The sequence below is a fragment of the Mugil cephalus genome, chromosome 2 (assembly GCF_022458985.1).
Source record: "Mugil cephalus isolate CIBA_MC_2020 chromosome 2, CIBA_Mcephalus_1.1, whole genome shotgun sequence".
Taxonomy (NCBI): Eukaryota; Metazoa; Chordata; class Actinopteri; order Mugiliformes; family Mugilidae; genus Mugil; species Mugil cephalus.
In genome coordinates, this window is record NC_061771.1 from 24,105,068 (window position 1) to 24,121,365 (window position 16,298).

The 16,298-nt window shown below is 47.4% G+C and overlaps 1 protein-coding gene across 15 annotated transcripts in view; it reads right to left on the reverse strand.

Moving 5' to 3' along the window:
• Positions 1-15,337, reverse strand: part of slit2 (slit homolog 2 (Drosophila)) — an 84,692-nt gene extending 69,355 nt beyond the window's left edge. For 5 of the 15 annotated variants that reach the window (XM_047578480.1, XM_047578484.1, XM_047578481.1 and 2 more), the window contains exons 1-4: positions 14,298-15,334; positions 13,280-13,351; positions 11,748-11,819; positions 5,006-5,077 (exon numbers count right to left, since the gene is read on the reverse strand). In XM_047578480.1, the coding sequence (XP_047434436.1) occupies positions 5,006-5,077; positions 11,748-11,819; positions 13,280-13,351; positions 14,298-14,509 (428 nt within the window). In that variant the 5' untranslated portion in view covers positions 14,510-15,334. Of the gene's footprint in view, positions 1-5,005; positions 5,078-11,747; positions 11,820-13,279; positions 13,352-14,297 lie in introns of all 15 variants that reach the window. The other 10 variants (XM_047578486.1, XM_047578487.1, XM_047578485.1 and 7 more) reach the window with 5 other exon arrangements.
• Between the last annotated feature and the right edge of the window lie 961 nt (positions 15,338-16,298).

Consider the following 16,298-nt stretch of genomic DNA (forward strand, 5'->3'; position numbering starts at 1 on the left):
CTCCTGCTTAGATCTCCTGACTGGAACATTCTTCACCTTTGACCCCGGCTGGGACCAGAGGTCGTCGTCACTGTGGCGACTAAGACGCCCGACGCGCTCTGTCTTAATTAAAAAAACATCATTTGCCTCGAGAAATTTTCGTTTTCTCTCGCTCTGACCTCTCTCTTCCTTTTTTCTTTTTTCTGTCAGTTAACAATCGACAAGCTGGGAAAGCCCACGTCTCCTGAAAGACGCCTGCGCTCTTGTGCGACCGTCGCGCCGAGCCTGTCGCCTCGGCCGAGGTGGTGGGAGTGTGTGTTCGTGTGGGAGAGTCTATGTGTGTGTGTGTGTGTGTGTGTGTGTGTGTGTGTGTGTGTGTGTGTGCAGCTGGGTTAAGCTCTCACAGAAGACAAAGCCACAACCTTCAAGGCTGCTAAGCAACAATGCCGCCTGGTAAAGCCTCATCAGGGCACCGTTTAGCAGAGGATTAGAGACTATTACACACACATAAACACACACACACACACACACACACGCACACATACACGCACACACAAAACGTAGCCTCATCATCTCATTAATTCAAACCCCACTTTGACTCTGATTTAATGTGTGTGTGTGAGACCTGAAGTTCACTCATTTTCCACCTCTCAATCAATGCGGCCATGTTGACTCTGCTTCTCAAAGGAGAGACGATGAAGAATTGAGGTGCAGCAGACGTCACCGTGAGCTTCTCTTCTTCTCTTTCTCGCCCCCACAGACACTTTCTGTGTCTTCTCTTCTCTCAAAACGAGTCATGTTTTTTGCATTATTTACTAAATTACAGCAGACAAATCTATATATATATACATATATAAAGATTTGCAAATTAGATTTGCATAAATGAAATTTCCGGTGGGACAAACGAATTGCAACTTAAATACCAGTTGTCAAGTACATACAATGTATGCACGTAAAAAATGTCTATTTTTGTTAGGTTCGTTAAAATGCATTTATAGATGGCTGCTTCTGTTTGCACTAATTGAAGTTTCCATACTGCACGTTCTCTAATGCACAAACTGTTTGTATTCTGCAAAATGAGAAAGACTTTCCTCAGTGACTGCATGAACCAAATCTCATACTTCCATACTGGTAGTAGTCTTTGTGACCTCTTCCTCTGAAAGGCTTTCATGAAAAATTAGGGCCATAAGTTGTTTACCTCATTTCCCAAGTCCTAATGCTCACAACAGGGTCATACATTTAGAGGGAAACTTGTCTTATCTCGCTTCATTTCTCACCCCTCTCTCTTTGCACTTTCGCACACACACACACACACACACACACACAAACACTCTCTCTAACATCAATCTGGCCTCACACTCAGGCATAACCACACTTTTCCACCGTGGAAGCAGTGACCCATTCTCTCATCCTCCCATCACCCCCATCCCTTCATCAACCTCTCTTTCATCTCTCCCTCTTTCATCTAACTACTGATTTCTGTCCAGTGCAGACAGAGAGACAGAGAGCGAGCTGGCAGAAGAGACGGGAGACCAGGTATTGTATCTGTGTGCACCTCTTGCAAAGCACAAAAGGCTGTGTGTTGTTCACAAAATGCATTAAAACCAGCTGCACAGACGTTATGAAATCTCACACTTGTGAAAACCCATGGACAACAATGAACACACACAAACTGTGTCATTACTGACTGATTTAAAAATGAACAAATAAAATGTACCCTTAAAATAAGTAAATTGCGTTGACCTGTGTAGCAAAAATCTAGTGATCCGCATCTTACCGCCACCTTTTAAATCTAACCAACTAAAGACACAGAAGAGGAGACATGAGGTCTTTAATCATCTAAATTTTAAACTTCTTACAACAGAATGATTTTATTTTCTCCTTATTCACTTTAGGAAACTGACTGAGTGTAGAGGTTCACAATAATTAGATGATACAACTAAGTTAAATAAACATCTGCATCATCTGCATAGCGATGGACAGCAATTGTCCAGGAGTACTAAAAAGATATACCGCACTATTATGCATATTTAGTTATTTAGAATTAATTTACTCTATGTGTGGTGCATAATTTGTGTATCTTTGTTAACAGATTTCGATAGCACAGTTTATCGTTTGAACAACATCAGAACATGGAGATGAGCACAAGCGTGTGTGTGTGTGTTCTGGTCTCGAATCCCTTTGGCTCAGGTGACTTTTGGTCAGCGTCCAGTGCAGTGAGCGGTTTACTAGCTCGTCTCATTTTACAGAGTCCCTCTAATGAACTGGCTCTGTTTGGTCGGCTGTTCAAACTGTCTAGTCGCTCTCTTCTCTTCCTTGCAACAAACACTCACAGCTGTGGTCCTCGGCATTTCTGCGCTGAGGGTACAGCAAATCAACAATGGGGCAGGCGGAACCAAGGGGGGCTGGGCATGTGTGTGTTTGTGTGGCAGAAATGAACAGAGGGAGAGGTTTTTTTTGGAGGGGATGTGCCCAACACATGGCGCCTCCAGATGTGTGTCTATGTAACCTATCAGAGTTTGGGCCCCTGGGCGTTGAGAAAAATCTGCCGCAAATGTGTGTGACGTGGGTGGTGAAGGGACGATGCAGACGCAGGTGTTTTTAAACGAGAATGATAAAGTGGGTTGGGGAGGATTTGTTGTTCTTATTTACGTTTGGACACTATATTCCCTTTCGATTTCATGCGTGCTAAACAAACAGCTCCACTGTCACTGAAAAGTACTTTTAGGAAATACAATACCACACAGGTCTGTTTTAATCAACATAATGAGTAAAATGAAAAAACACAGAATGTGTAATGTGGAAAGATTCCACGGATGTTCCTGTACGTGTGTCAGTTTGTCTGCAAGTGAGACATATCCCCAGCCAGTACATGGATTGACGTAACATTTTAAGGTCTTTACAGCTGGCCTCTGACATCTTTGGTCTTAATTCTTCTATAAGAACCCGCTCAGAACGTCCTCATTTTGTGAATTATCTCAATATGTGCAGCCCTCGATCGGTGGCTACACATTTAGGTGCAGACATCCATACAGACAGCCAGTGACCCCCCCTGACTTTTCATGGAGTGATATACCGATAATTTAACATATTGGCGTTTTTTATCACTGTCTTCGTGCATGATTTAATGTAAACATGCTTAAAGACGTAAACTAAGCTAAGTCATGTTCTTATTAATGCTGAAAAAAAGACTTGATTCATTGACAAAGATGGCGGCGACCATTCTCTAACATAAACCCTGCAGTGTTATAGGATAAACCCTATCAACACACGGGACAACAACAGCGTCCAGTGTCAAGTTACTGCGTGTCAAAAATATGCAGTTACACATACTTCAGCCGGACATCGTTCCCAAAGTGTATTTGGAGTTCAAAGGTGTTTTTCACACCTGACCTCAGACCAGCTTCCAAAGCCCCAAACCACTTTCCAGAGCAAAGCTTTAACACATTCAGTAAGCACTCACGTACACACACACACACACGTATACGCGGATTTTTTCCAAGCCCCAAAAAAAACTGAAAACATCATTTTCATAATAGCAGGTTGAGCAAGTGTTCATTTATAGCTGTACTGTCGCAAGAACTTGAGTTGGTCCAGTTAGCACATACCTACTGCCCTCAGCATAAGACTCAACAAGATTCCACTACAGAGGTTCTCATGGGCTTCTTGTTGTTATATCTAAAAATAAAAATATAATAAACCAGGGGCTTTTAGACACACACGGAAGATTTAATATTCTCCAAACATCTTTAACTACTATTGGCCCAGACTCTGTGTCTGTCATTTATGCTGAATGACTTCCATACATCTGACAAATCAGCTCATCGGCTGCAAGTTTCTAAATCTTGCTTCTTTCCATTCAAGTCGAGATTAGCTTTCTTTGAAGTTGTTGTGTTGAACGAGCCGTGCTTGTTCAAGTGAGGACGTGCGGCCGACAAATGACACTCTGCTAAACACACAAACACCTGCAGATATGAGGCTAACGCACCAACACACACGCTAAAGCAGCATGTCTGTGACAAGCTGAGCAGAGAGCAATATATCTGAGTTGTATTTTTACCTCGGCCCACACGCTGAGCAAAATGCCAACTCTTGGCCTTGAGAATCACACACACACACACAGACACACACACACCCGCAGAGACGCAGACGCACAAGCAGACACACACCCCTAGACACGACAGGTCAAGCCCAGCCAACCACTGCGGCGGCCGCAGAACATAAACAACTTTCACACACTCTGTGAATCATCTGAGCATTTCAATATTGTTTTAGATAAATATATTTAGCCGCACATATAAATATAAGCAACCATAATTATTCCCCGAAACCACAAATGACCGTGACGGGAAGTTAGTTCCCACAGTTTCAGCAGCGTCGCAGCCCAGCCCTGCAGGACTGGAAATCCAGGGCTCAGTTTACACTACAGATGACTGGTTTCTGAGTGAGGGGTGGAAGGCGCTAGGCGACAACAAACAGCGGTTTGCTGGTTTGAATTCAAACTGGAACATTTACGCTCTGTAACTAAAACTATTTTCTGCCTGTGAAACACAAAACGTAACTTCAGAAGTGGACCGGGTTTTGACATTTCGAATCGCCTCCCATTCGGTCTGTCATGGTCGCTTTCTCTTCTCCATCCTCGCACACACGCACACACATGCACACGCACACCTCTCTCCCAGTGGGCAGCAGCTGTTGGAGTGCTAATCTCCATTAGCTACTGAACTGGCTTCTATGGAGAGGACCATGTACAATCTGGTCTCTTTGTCCAAGTCAAAGACCAAGACTGTCACACAGAAAACTAGCTTTTTTTTTTTTTTTAACTTTGCCTCAATGTCTATAACAAACTTCTCCACGTCACTTTGAGTCACAGTCAGTGAGCAAACAAACGCACCGTTACATGCAACACTTTCTTTTCGCCGCTCTTGTTAAACAAAACCCTATGAGTAACTGTATAATGTCTCGGTTAAACAATGCAGCGGCGCTGAGCGATGGGCAGGAAGAGAAAAACATAAACACGACTTACAGTCTGTAAAGCTTCGTCGTTCCCAGGAAAAGCAGCTCGGGAAACACGGCCAGATTATTCCGATTCAGGCGCCTGTAAAAAAAAAAAAAAGATAAAAAAATAAAACACAAACACGTGTCCTGATCATCACATCAAATTAGGGGATACTGCTTTGATTGTGAGGCGACTTGAATGTAGTCTGAGGCAGAATATAATAGAATGAGAACATGGATGGAGTCATTTATTATTATTTTTTTTTTTGTCAAACATATACACAAATGTTCATTGATATTCGGAAGAAAAAAAAAAAAGGTTATCCGTGATTTAAGGGGTACAACATGGCCGCCAGACAAACAGTGAACTCGAGAAGGGCGAAGGGAATGCAGGGGGAGGAAGACGAGGGATGGGGTTCGGATGAAGGGGGGGAGGCGAGGAGGTGGGGGTTGGTGGTTGGGGGTGTTGGGGGGGGGGGCATTTTTATTACAAAGAAGGAGGAGAGGAGACGATGTGGGAAAAACAAACAGGCAGTCTGGCCGGGCTACTGAATGTGTGAAAAGGACCCCACTGAGTAAACAAGGCCCTCACAGGGGAAGAACTCACAACAACCCATCATCACACACACACACACACACACACACACACACACACACACACAAACGCACACACAGAGCAGTTGAGACAACTCGGGTGAGTTTAATAATCTGGGTGCAATCATTTAACCCTGGTTGAGTGGAGTGAAGAGGTTTGTGTGCTGGTGTATGTTCTGTGGTGTGTGTGTGTTTGTGCCATAGTGTGAGTCAGAGGAGAGTCAGGCAACAGAGTGACACAATGAGCGACAGGCTGCTGAAACAGTTTAACCCTGACACACACACACACACACACACACACAGAAACACGTTGACAGAGCCGGTGACGGATGCTGCGCCGGCTGCTGCTGCTGCTGGAGACGAATGAAGAGAAGAGAAAACGAGAGGAAACAGAAACTTTGAGCCGACGCGAGAGTCGCATCCACGATTAACAGTTTCGCGTGACGTCATATGGAGGTTTTTTCCTCAAACAAAACACAGGCTCCGGACCAAACTTAATTCTCCCATCGACTTTTTCCTCTCAGCCCTCTTCTCTTCTTTCACCTCTCTTCTCTAAAAGCCGCTGTGGACTCTCCTTAAATAACGTCACCCCTTCTGTGTCCATCTTCCTCACGCCGGTGCACAAATACACGAGCATGCACACACGCCCCCCCCTCGCCTCGCCACCCGTTACATCAGAGGCCACTTAAATATTTAACGTCCCGCAGAAACGATGTTTCTGAATTATTCACTCCTCTTCCGTTAGCGCCGGCTCCGGCTGCTAAGAGCCCCACATGGTCCCGCGGAGAGGCCCACTCCCCCTGCAGGTCCTGCCCAGCCACGAGCGCCCGTTAGCGGGGGCTAGACGTCCCCCGGGAGAGCGCACGGACCGGAGCTGGAGGTGGGGAGGTGGGGGGAGAGGAGGAGGGGGGGGGGACGCCAGAGAGGTGGCATGAGCTCATTCTCTCAAAATAGATGCGATGCTGTCAGACTAGGAGACTCGGAAAATGAAGCAAAGACACAGGGATCAAATCCAGACTGATGCATCGAGTTTCTGATGGATTTGCTTTGACAAATGAAGTCATAGTCTGATTATCGCGTTAATTACCACGGCCCGTATTCAAAGTGAGACACTGCCTTTCTTTTACTAACGCTTGGCGGCTATTTTCAAATTAAAATTGGTCATCGGCCACTGTTTTTAATTATTTTTTTTAACTACTCCGGTAGATAAAGAGCATGAATATTCCATCTTAAGCTCCAAAATGACACAGTTTGTGATTTTCAAATTAAACAGCTGGTGACGAGAAGCTCCAAACACGATGAGGTGGCCCCTCGACAGCGACGAAGGCCAAAACTAAAGATGCGTTTCGATTACTCATTAATCTGCTGATTGCTGGGAAAGACGTCCACTGTAGAGTTAGCCAGCGTGTTCTCCAGCAAAGCTACGTAAGCTGAACTTGCCTCGACAGTTGCCACACAGCCGCGTGTTTACGCAACAATCGAGCATAACATGAGCCGCGGGGGGAAAAAATATGCAAATCATTGTGGCCGTTATTGTTTTTGGAGAATGAATGAGTTAATTGTTGTGCATTAGGAGGAGGAGGAGGAGGAGGAAATTAAGTTGAAGGATTCGCTCTAGGCCAGACGGTTTCATCCTGAGCTGAGTGATGACATCCACTGTTCGGTTTGCGCCACTTCTGGTGACACTGCGGTCGGCTCCGTGGCGTCGTCGATTCAAACCCTTCCACTCAGTTCAGTGCACATGCACTGTGAGTTATCGCACTGTGAGTGCTTCTGTGGTTTCTCTGAGCCTTCAGTGGTGCTCCCAGTCACCAGCGAGGCGAGCTCGACCGCTAAAACGATTCACTGTAAAACATTTGCTTTTGCACATAATTGCCCATCTTCGATTACTGCCTCTGTCTCCAATGATGTAGCCGTCTGCGGTCATTAGTGTTTTTTAATTAGTATTTTTTAATAGTATTCTGCGTGACCTAGGAATGCATCCTTTTATTTCATGCGCACCGCACTGTAATCGGCATCGGAGCTCCTCCACGGTCATTTCTCATTAATCTTAAGTCTGGCAGGAAGTAAATGAGAGCTGAGTAGGCAGCAGTGAGGTGCGAGAGTCGGTCCAACAAGCTAATGTCACACTGCAGCGCGGCGATAATCCCTGCAGTCGTAAACAGATGCTCGAGGGCCACAGACCGCACAGTAAACACACGCGCATTCTCGCATGCGCAGTCTGCCAAAACTTCGCACGTGCACGCATGAATGGTCGCAGAGATATGAAAGCGAGGAAGCCGACACATCAGACCCGTTGTGAAGTGGTGAAAAGGCTCGCAGACCCGGGGCTGGAACGAGCCGAAACAAAACACCTCAGAAACCAATTATTACTCCAACAGCGCTGCACACATTGTTCCGACAACCTTTAAAACACACCACAGTGAGCCCTCCGTGACCCGGAGAAACTGTCTTCGCTCAAAACCACTTCAAACTGACCAGCGTGCGTGCATGTGTGTGTGTTCATCTGGTTCAACAGTTCATGCGTTTGGTTCACAGCTAGTGCACGAGAAGTGAGCCAAGATCCATCATCCGCCCGAGATTTACAGTCCCCGATCTGATCTGTTATTTAAAGGCTAACGAAAGGTACCGCCGCCGCCTTAAAATACGCACATATACACAACTCCAGCCTCATCACCTGGCCAGCAAATTCCTGCGCTGTCAACGAAAATAAAAATCGTCCGTACTCAGCACCGTTGAAGAGCTTTTCCCCCCCGCTAAACTTCGCATGAACTCGTGTTTACCAACAAATATAACCGATGCTGACTGCGGCTGGGACTCGGGGAAAATCTGTCTCAGATGACTCCTCAGACAGAGCCGCTGTAGAGAAAATGGCTTTGTGTCTTCACGGTGCAGATAATTTCAAGCTCTGCTGCTCAGTAAAAAAAAAAAAAAAAAAAAAAAAGAAAGAAAATGTGAAACTTTGCTCTAAAATGATCAATGAGAACAATGTTATCACTCACGGGCTTTGGAGCTAATCATTTTCCCGCTAATCCCAGGCTCTTCCTTGAAATCCATACCCCGCTGCCTGGGATCATCACCATAATTTTCTTGCGCCTCCTCCGATTGTCCGCACGTTACAACACGATCGCTGAGGCTTTCGTTATCTAGTTGATTATAGCTGCTGATGGGCAGTCAAACCGATCACTGATTTATCGTCCCTCTCTGTTAAAATGCACCTTTGATAATGTGATCACTCACTTACAGGCTCATTATCTGAGGCTTTATCAGGCTGCTGTTCTCCGAAACCTTTGTTGCAGCACCTGTAATTACTGTTTTATTCCCCCTGCATGTCTGTTGCTGATATCTTCTTCTTCAGTGTCTCCCGCTTTGAATTGGATGGAGGCTATAAACCAGTCAAATGTGAGGGGAAGATAAGAGGATCAGGAACTCCTCTCGTTTTCCAGTTCTGCACCCACAGGGTGAGAATGAAGAATGCACCACATTCCTGCGTTCACAGGACAATAGGAGGGGGGGGGGACGACAACTAGATGGGTGAGTATGGGCCAAAAACATGAGGACGGTGAAAGAATGAATCAAAGAAAGACAGAAGGCGTGAGTGGGTTTGGGAGGGGAGTGGGGCAGGGGGGGGCTGCACGAAATCAAGATAAAACCGGTAGTGACGGAGCAACCTTGCGTAAGCGAATGCGCATGAGTGTATCTATAGGCATGCATGTGTCGGTGTGTCCGCGTTTTTTGTGTTGTGACATGCCTGTCTCCTGCACACCTCCTTCATCCACCTACCCCCTCCTCCATACCCCCCCCCCCCCCCACCCCCCCACACCCCAGGCTACTGCCCCACACCTGACCTGGTCCTGCCCGGCCCTGCAGGGCCTGTCGCAAAAAAAAAAAAAAAAAAAAAAAAAAAAAGCATGAGAAGGGGGAACCGTTTTCCACCCCTGTGGGGGGCAGTCACTGTGGATCCGTCAGCCCAGCTTAGGGCCCTCTCCTGTGGGCAGCGGTGCCCAGCAGGTCCCCTCCAGCCCCCAAGAGGACGGAGGCCTTTGAAACGACCCCCCCCACCCCCCACCCCCCAAACTCCAGACTCCAGAGACGTGTCTTTGTCTGGCAGCTGTGGGGGGGCATTGGTGACTGACTCTATCTTTGTGTTTGTGAACATGCCACGCCAGAGACGCTAAATTACAGTCGAACACTCTCGGGGGGGCGGGGGGACAACAACAGGAGACGGTCGTGTTGTGTCAGAAAGTTAGATGCCGTCAAAGAGTGTTTGTTGCCGTCAGAGACAATAGAGACGGCGGCCGGCGTGCATCACTTGACGACAGCAGACTTCATCCGCTGCTGCCGTTTGCAGGCTGCTGGAAGGGGGTATGCGCTGAGGTCTGTTTTGCTCATGTGCATGCGTGAGAGAGGGCATTTATGAGCCTGTGCCCCGTCTCCGTAGCGAACTTAATAACTATCAAGGTTCGCTGTTAAATCCAGACCATGCACAGTTAAATTTGGCCCTCTTTGTCTATAGCTCAGGGTAGGAATTCCCAGAACTGCTTGGCTGAGCAGAGCCCAGCGTCGGTTGCATGAGAAACACTAGCAGAGTCCCCATAGTGGTCCACAGAGCTCCTCTCTCTCTCTGTCAACAAAGAGCATTTACAGTGCGGCGGAGACCGGAGAGAAAACAAACAGGCACGACGGAGTCGAGACGAGAGGTCGCGGCGTTTTATCTTTTTCGTCCCAACGAGAATTTACCCAAAACACCGATCGAAAAGTCGATTTCGTGTGACTGTGTTTGTGGGGGCAGGTGGATATTTACATGCGTATGTGCAGGTGCGTCTGTTGTTGTAAGCAGAGAGGACTTTTGTGTGCCTTTAATTAAAAGCTTGTCGCTAAGCCTCCTCACACTTGGTTACAGTCTGCTGCATTCCAGCAGGGCTGTGGGTCAGGCCACAACACACACACACACACACTGTATATTGTTCCCAGTTTACGCGGCTAAAAATAATTCAGCCAAATACTAGTGTCCTCCAATAAATCCACCACTCTTAACGACGGTCATGATGCACGCTTTCACGAGGTGGAAATTCAACCGGTGCTGTTTCCGTGATCTTATAACTTCAGTTAGTGCCAGTATAACAGAGCGCAACTGGACACACACACACACACACACACACACGCTGCAGCCCTGCACAATGAACACACAGCCGAATCACCGGCTCACTAAATTCGCTTTAAAAAAAAAAAGCATTCGCGGCGGCGAGATTTATTGCAAAGCTGACAGTCCACACAACACAATGGACATGCCACCAGTCAGGGGTTCACATTCCCCTTCTGTCTTGTTCCCTCACACACAGAGGCTACCAAGACTTAATTATGCCATAACAGCCCCGGGGTTCAACGCGGACTACCAGTGATTCCAGGCTGGCGCCCTAACAACCTCCGACTGTTCTTCATTCACAGCCCCGCGACTCTCGGACACAGATGTTGACAATAGGCACGTCGGATTAAATAAAGAAAATATAGAGAAGCCACGGAAGGGCACTAAACGGACTGACAAGTAGGAAAATGAACGGGTGTCGGTGGGAAAATTTCGGTCGGACTTGTTTTGCGTTCTGCAGATGTGTAGAGACGTGATCGATTTAGAGCGCTGACGACTAAAGTCAATCAGCGGCAGCATTTAAGGTGCACTTCTCTCTCTTTCCGCTGCAAACGTTGAAACGAAAAGGCAAGAAGTCGTAAACAAAAGTTGGGATTTGGACTGGAAGCCACAAACAATTCTGACAATGATTCACCAGGAGTTCAAACCACAACCTGCCACGCTCAAAAGTGACCGTGTGACGCAGGCTGTGACCGAGATGCTTCAACTGTGTACGTGGCAGATACTGAACTGCTCAAAACACTGAACGGGGGAATATCTTTTTGGAGGAACCAAACACCAAAGCTCCACACACTTGCAGAAGCTCTGACAAGGAGCTCAGATGCAGCTCGTGGTCGTCCAATACCGCACTGAGACGCTTTGTTATTATTCGTCTGTGTGTCTCAGAAGTGCATGCCGCTACATGAAAACGAACACATTTGTCTTCTTGGCAGGTTTATGCATATTCATGCATTTGTTTCCAAGCATCTTGAAACATATATTAATAGAGAGTAAAATAAATAAAATAAAAAAAGGCAGCACTGTTACTCACAGTCTCTCCAGCTCCTTCAGGTCCTGGAAGGCTCCTCTCTCGATTGTGGTGATTTTGTTCTCCATTAACTGCCTGAGAGAAAAAACACCAAGAAGAGAGAGTGAGACTATGAGAACCGGAACAGAAAAAAAAGAAAGAGAGAGAGAGGAGAGGAGAGACACATAGAGCGTGAGAGCTGACAGAGCGATTTGTACGATGGGACCATGAGAGGCCAGAGACAAGGAGAAAGGCGGCCGGATGGGGACACAGATAAGACAGAGAAGGGGACAAGCAGGAGAGAGAGCGGAGCGGGGGGGGGGGGGCGAAAGGGTCGACAACCGAGAAGACGGGGAGGCAGAGATGGAGAAAACAAGATTGGTGCAGATGGAAAGCGATAGAGGGTCGAAACGGCGACAGAGGGAGAGAGGAGACAATCAGCAGCCCGGTCGATAGGGCCCCAGAACTGACTTTAAAAGTGAGCCCATCAGCCGGACAGCGACTCGTCTGTCATTCAATTTACCCTCCACCCGACTGCGCGGCTGTGACCACTCATTCGCTTACACTGGCACAACTCCATCACGGGCCACTGTGCTGACCAAGCCGAGCAACAACGACAACATACTAGTGAGATCACGGTTAGTGGGAAGTAATCCAGTTTGTTGACTGAAAACGCTTGAAAAATACCTCAAATGATTAATTGATTACTTGCCAGTCAATAAAAGGACAAATCATTGAAGGTTTAAAGGTGGGTGTAGGTGGACAGGAAGCAGCTGAAGGGAAGATTGGACTAGCACACACACACACACACAATTAAGGATATAATCTCTGGAGGAATTCCAACAATGCCATTCCCTGCCATTCACTTTTTGCAGCTGAATAGCGCACACACACACACACACACACACACACACACACACACACACACACACACACACACAGCACGCTGCCCCACCAGTGTCGGTGCACTGAACCCCTTAGCGTGGATCCATCCCAGGTAACAAACCTGTTCCTACTTGACTCCCCTCCTTTCCTCTTCCCTTTCCTTCCACCCTTCCCTCCCTTCCAGCAGCTGCATTCCTCCCTCCCGCGGCTGCACCTAATGACCGCTATCTCTTTCCCTTCTTGCCCTCCATCACTTCCTCGCCAGCCCCGTTAATCACTCCAGCACATGGGCCCCGGGGCCCGGTGGTTAAAATAAGCCCCCTCCTGACACTTCCACTGGCAGATTAACACGACGGCATTAACAGGTGCCACTGCTATTCTGTCGAGACACACATGCTGCCTCGACGAGACCCGCCGCTTCCCACCACTGGATGCAGCAGTGCTGAATGAATGCGGCAGCTCCGGGGCTGGACGGCTCCGATGCATGATCGGAAACAGTTAATGCTCTGTATTGTGGTGTTTGGGGGGGGTGGAGTGGGTGTGGGGTATGGGGGGCTGCTCGACAGGGCTATGTGTGAGAATGCTGCTGTTTTCCATTTGCAATTACAAAAAATAAAAAATAGAAAAGAGGGAGAGAAAAGACAGGAGAAAAGGAATGAAAGGACACTTACAAGACTCGCAGATGCCTGAGTCCTGCAAAATCCGCCTTGGTGATTTTAGTGAGGTTGTTTGCATTCAGATCCCTGCACAGAGAATTTGTCATTACAAACAACAAACAAAAAATTGATTACCTGCACATTAAAAAAAATATGCTTTCATCAAACAAGGGGCGTGGGTGTGTGTGTAAGTCGAAGCCGAAGGGATTTTGCTGAAACTTAAAGAGTGCCAATGCAGGACTGTGATCTGAGAAACTGAGAAGAGCTGCGGCTGCTGCACTAGACCGGTCAAATGTAAATTTCATCAAGGGGTCTGATAAAAAAAAAAAAAAAAAGAAAAGAGAAAAGAAAGAAATACGGTCTGTTTAAGTCAAGCCCACTTGTCCAAATCCGTTTTTGATTAACTTGCTGGTCCCCAGACAAACCGATGTGGTCTACGGAGGCTGTGCTAATGCAACAGTGCGAAACCACCAACACAACCACAGCAGCCCTTAACTTCAGCTCCGCGATCAGCGGCGACGCGTCCTCACAGTAAACACAAGCAATGAGAAGTCTGTAGAGGGTCTTTTTTTTTTTTACCCCCCTCGACATTTAAATGACAAACCAAAATTTACATCAGTTAGATTTAGAGGTGTTTACAGAGCCTAAGGTATAGTTTTGACATGTTAATTGAAAGATAAAGCTCTGCGCAATTAAGAGGTGGTCTCCAAGGGGGGGGAAAATCCATTCTATCTCTCAGCATATTGTTTAAAAAGGAATTGAATATGCAAATGAAACTGTAGCTGATACTGATATCATTTATTAAAGGGGATATGTTCACTCTGATATAACTAAAAGGTGGGTAAAACGTCTCTTAAACTCCTAGAAAGCCTCCCGGTAAACGTCATTAATAAAAACACAGCAAACGAGGAAAGGTCACTTGTTGTTCGGCGCGTGAGTGACGCACAAACAGATAACCTTCATCCTATTCTAGGGATTTCCCTGAGTCCGAAATGTTAACGAGCCTTTAAAAATCCACCCATTCCGTACTTACAGTCTCTCCGCGTTGCGGGGTATATTCCTTGGCACGCTGCGAAGCCCTTGGCCGTGACAGTCCACTGTAGTCCCGGTGCAGGAGCACTGGGCCGGGCAGGGCTGGCCGTCCGCCCCGCTGGACAGGACCAGGATCAGAACAGCCACCAGCAGCCCCGGCGCAGAGAGAGCCGGAGAGCGGCCGGGGCCAACGGGACACAGAGCTCCCACCATCACTGCGGCAAGTGGGGGGCCAATTTGAGACCCACAAAATACTGAAAGAATGTAAGGGCGTAAAAAAAAATAAAAAATAAAGCCCTGAAATCTCCGTAGGAGCTCACCAAACTCTGCCCGCAACGGGATGCCGTCCTCCTCTTCTCGTTGTCCCCGTTTGCAGACGTGTGTTTGAGAGAAAATAAAAAATAAAAAATCTCGTTCTGAATTTACATTTGGGTCCTGTTGGAGGAGGTTCAGTGCGCGGAGCCTGCGGACCGGGAGTTGGGTCTCCCCGGGAATGAAGAGGGGAGGTCGGCGAGACGGTGGACCGGCTCTGTGGCTGCGCTACAGCGGCGCAAACTTCCACATGTCCGCGGCATGCGGTGCCCAAATCCCCCCGGTGCGTGCCGTGTCTGTGAATATAAATGTGTGCTCGCGGAGTCGGGACACAGGAACACCTCGATCCTTGACGTGATCCAAAGAAATCCACTTTCACGCATACACACACACACACACGCGCACACACTCACATTCACACGCTTAGTGCATACGCACACTCCAGGTAAAGGCTGTCTTGGTCATTAATTCACAACACGCGTCCGGCGAGGAAACAGCGGCAGCGCTCGGTTCTCCCAAAAGCTCAGCAGAGGTCACCGTGGAGGAGAGATATTGATTCCGATATTATATCAGCTGCCGGTCAGTGGCAAGGGCGCAGCTAATGTGAGGGAGAAAACCCGGTGAAAGACAGACCAGCGCGCAATACTATAATCCAACTCTGCGTGGTGCGTCAAAGCGCTGCTCCTGAGAGTGTGTGACAGGGGGAGAGGGTGAGTGTGTGTGAGAGAGAGGGAGAAAGAGAGAGAGGGAGAGAGAGAGAGAGACGGGAGTGGGCACGTCTGCTACTGCGTCTGTCTAACTCGCTCTCTCCTCTCTCTCTCTCGCCCTCCCTCCCTCTCACACACAAACACACACGCGAGCATAAAACACACACGCACTGCGTTTTCCCTCAAGGTAGCAGCAGGTTTCCAAGTGGCCACCGTTCAAACAGCAACAGTTTGACCTCGGAAGGGGACTCTCTTTCTCACTGCAGTGTCCCGGTCACCTGATGCCTTTTTTCGCCGGCCTCAGGAAGGCGACAGAGCCTCTCATAGAAATCTAATGTGGACAAACCAGAAAGGAGAGAGAGAAATTCTGTCCCCCCGTCTCCCCGTAGCCGAATAAAGAGTGAGGCGATGTGTCCAGGAGAGACATTTGTTGTCCCCCTGTCTCTATGCGCGTCTTCGGTATTCGGATAGGAGACACTTCAAGGGGGCACCTGTCCCGTGGTGATCGCCCCATGCTGAGACAGGAAGAGCTCTGCGCAACTATTATGTCCAGAATGACTGCGATGGATGTGAAAAGGAGTTGTCATTGGTCCTTGCGAACAGCTTTCAGCTCCATTTAACAAGAGACACTGTGGGGAGTTCATAAACGATCAAAAATAAATTGTTATAATAAAAAAATATAGTTTAAACATTATATGAATGTGTCATATAAAACCTGGAGAAACTTTGAGAAACTCCTTAATCTTGTTTAAATGAAGATCAGCACATTTTAAGGTCTTTTTTCGTTTGTAATGACAATAAAGTCAGTAACTTTACATGCAGGTGAAAAATAACAACAACGAATTATTGCCTTAATCTGACTCTAACTGGACAACTTAACTGCATGTTACTCGACTAATATAGAAGTAAACTAGAGAACGCGTGTGCACATGCTCCACAACGCTGCGCTGGTATATGACCAAGAAACAAAAACATCCAAGAAA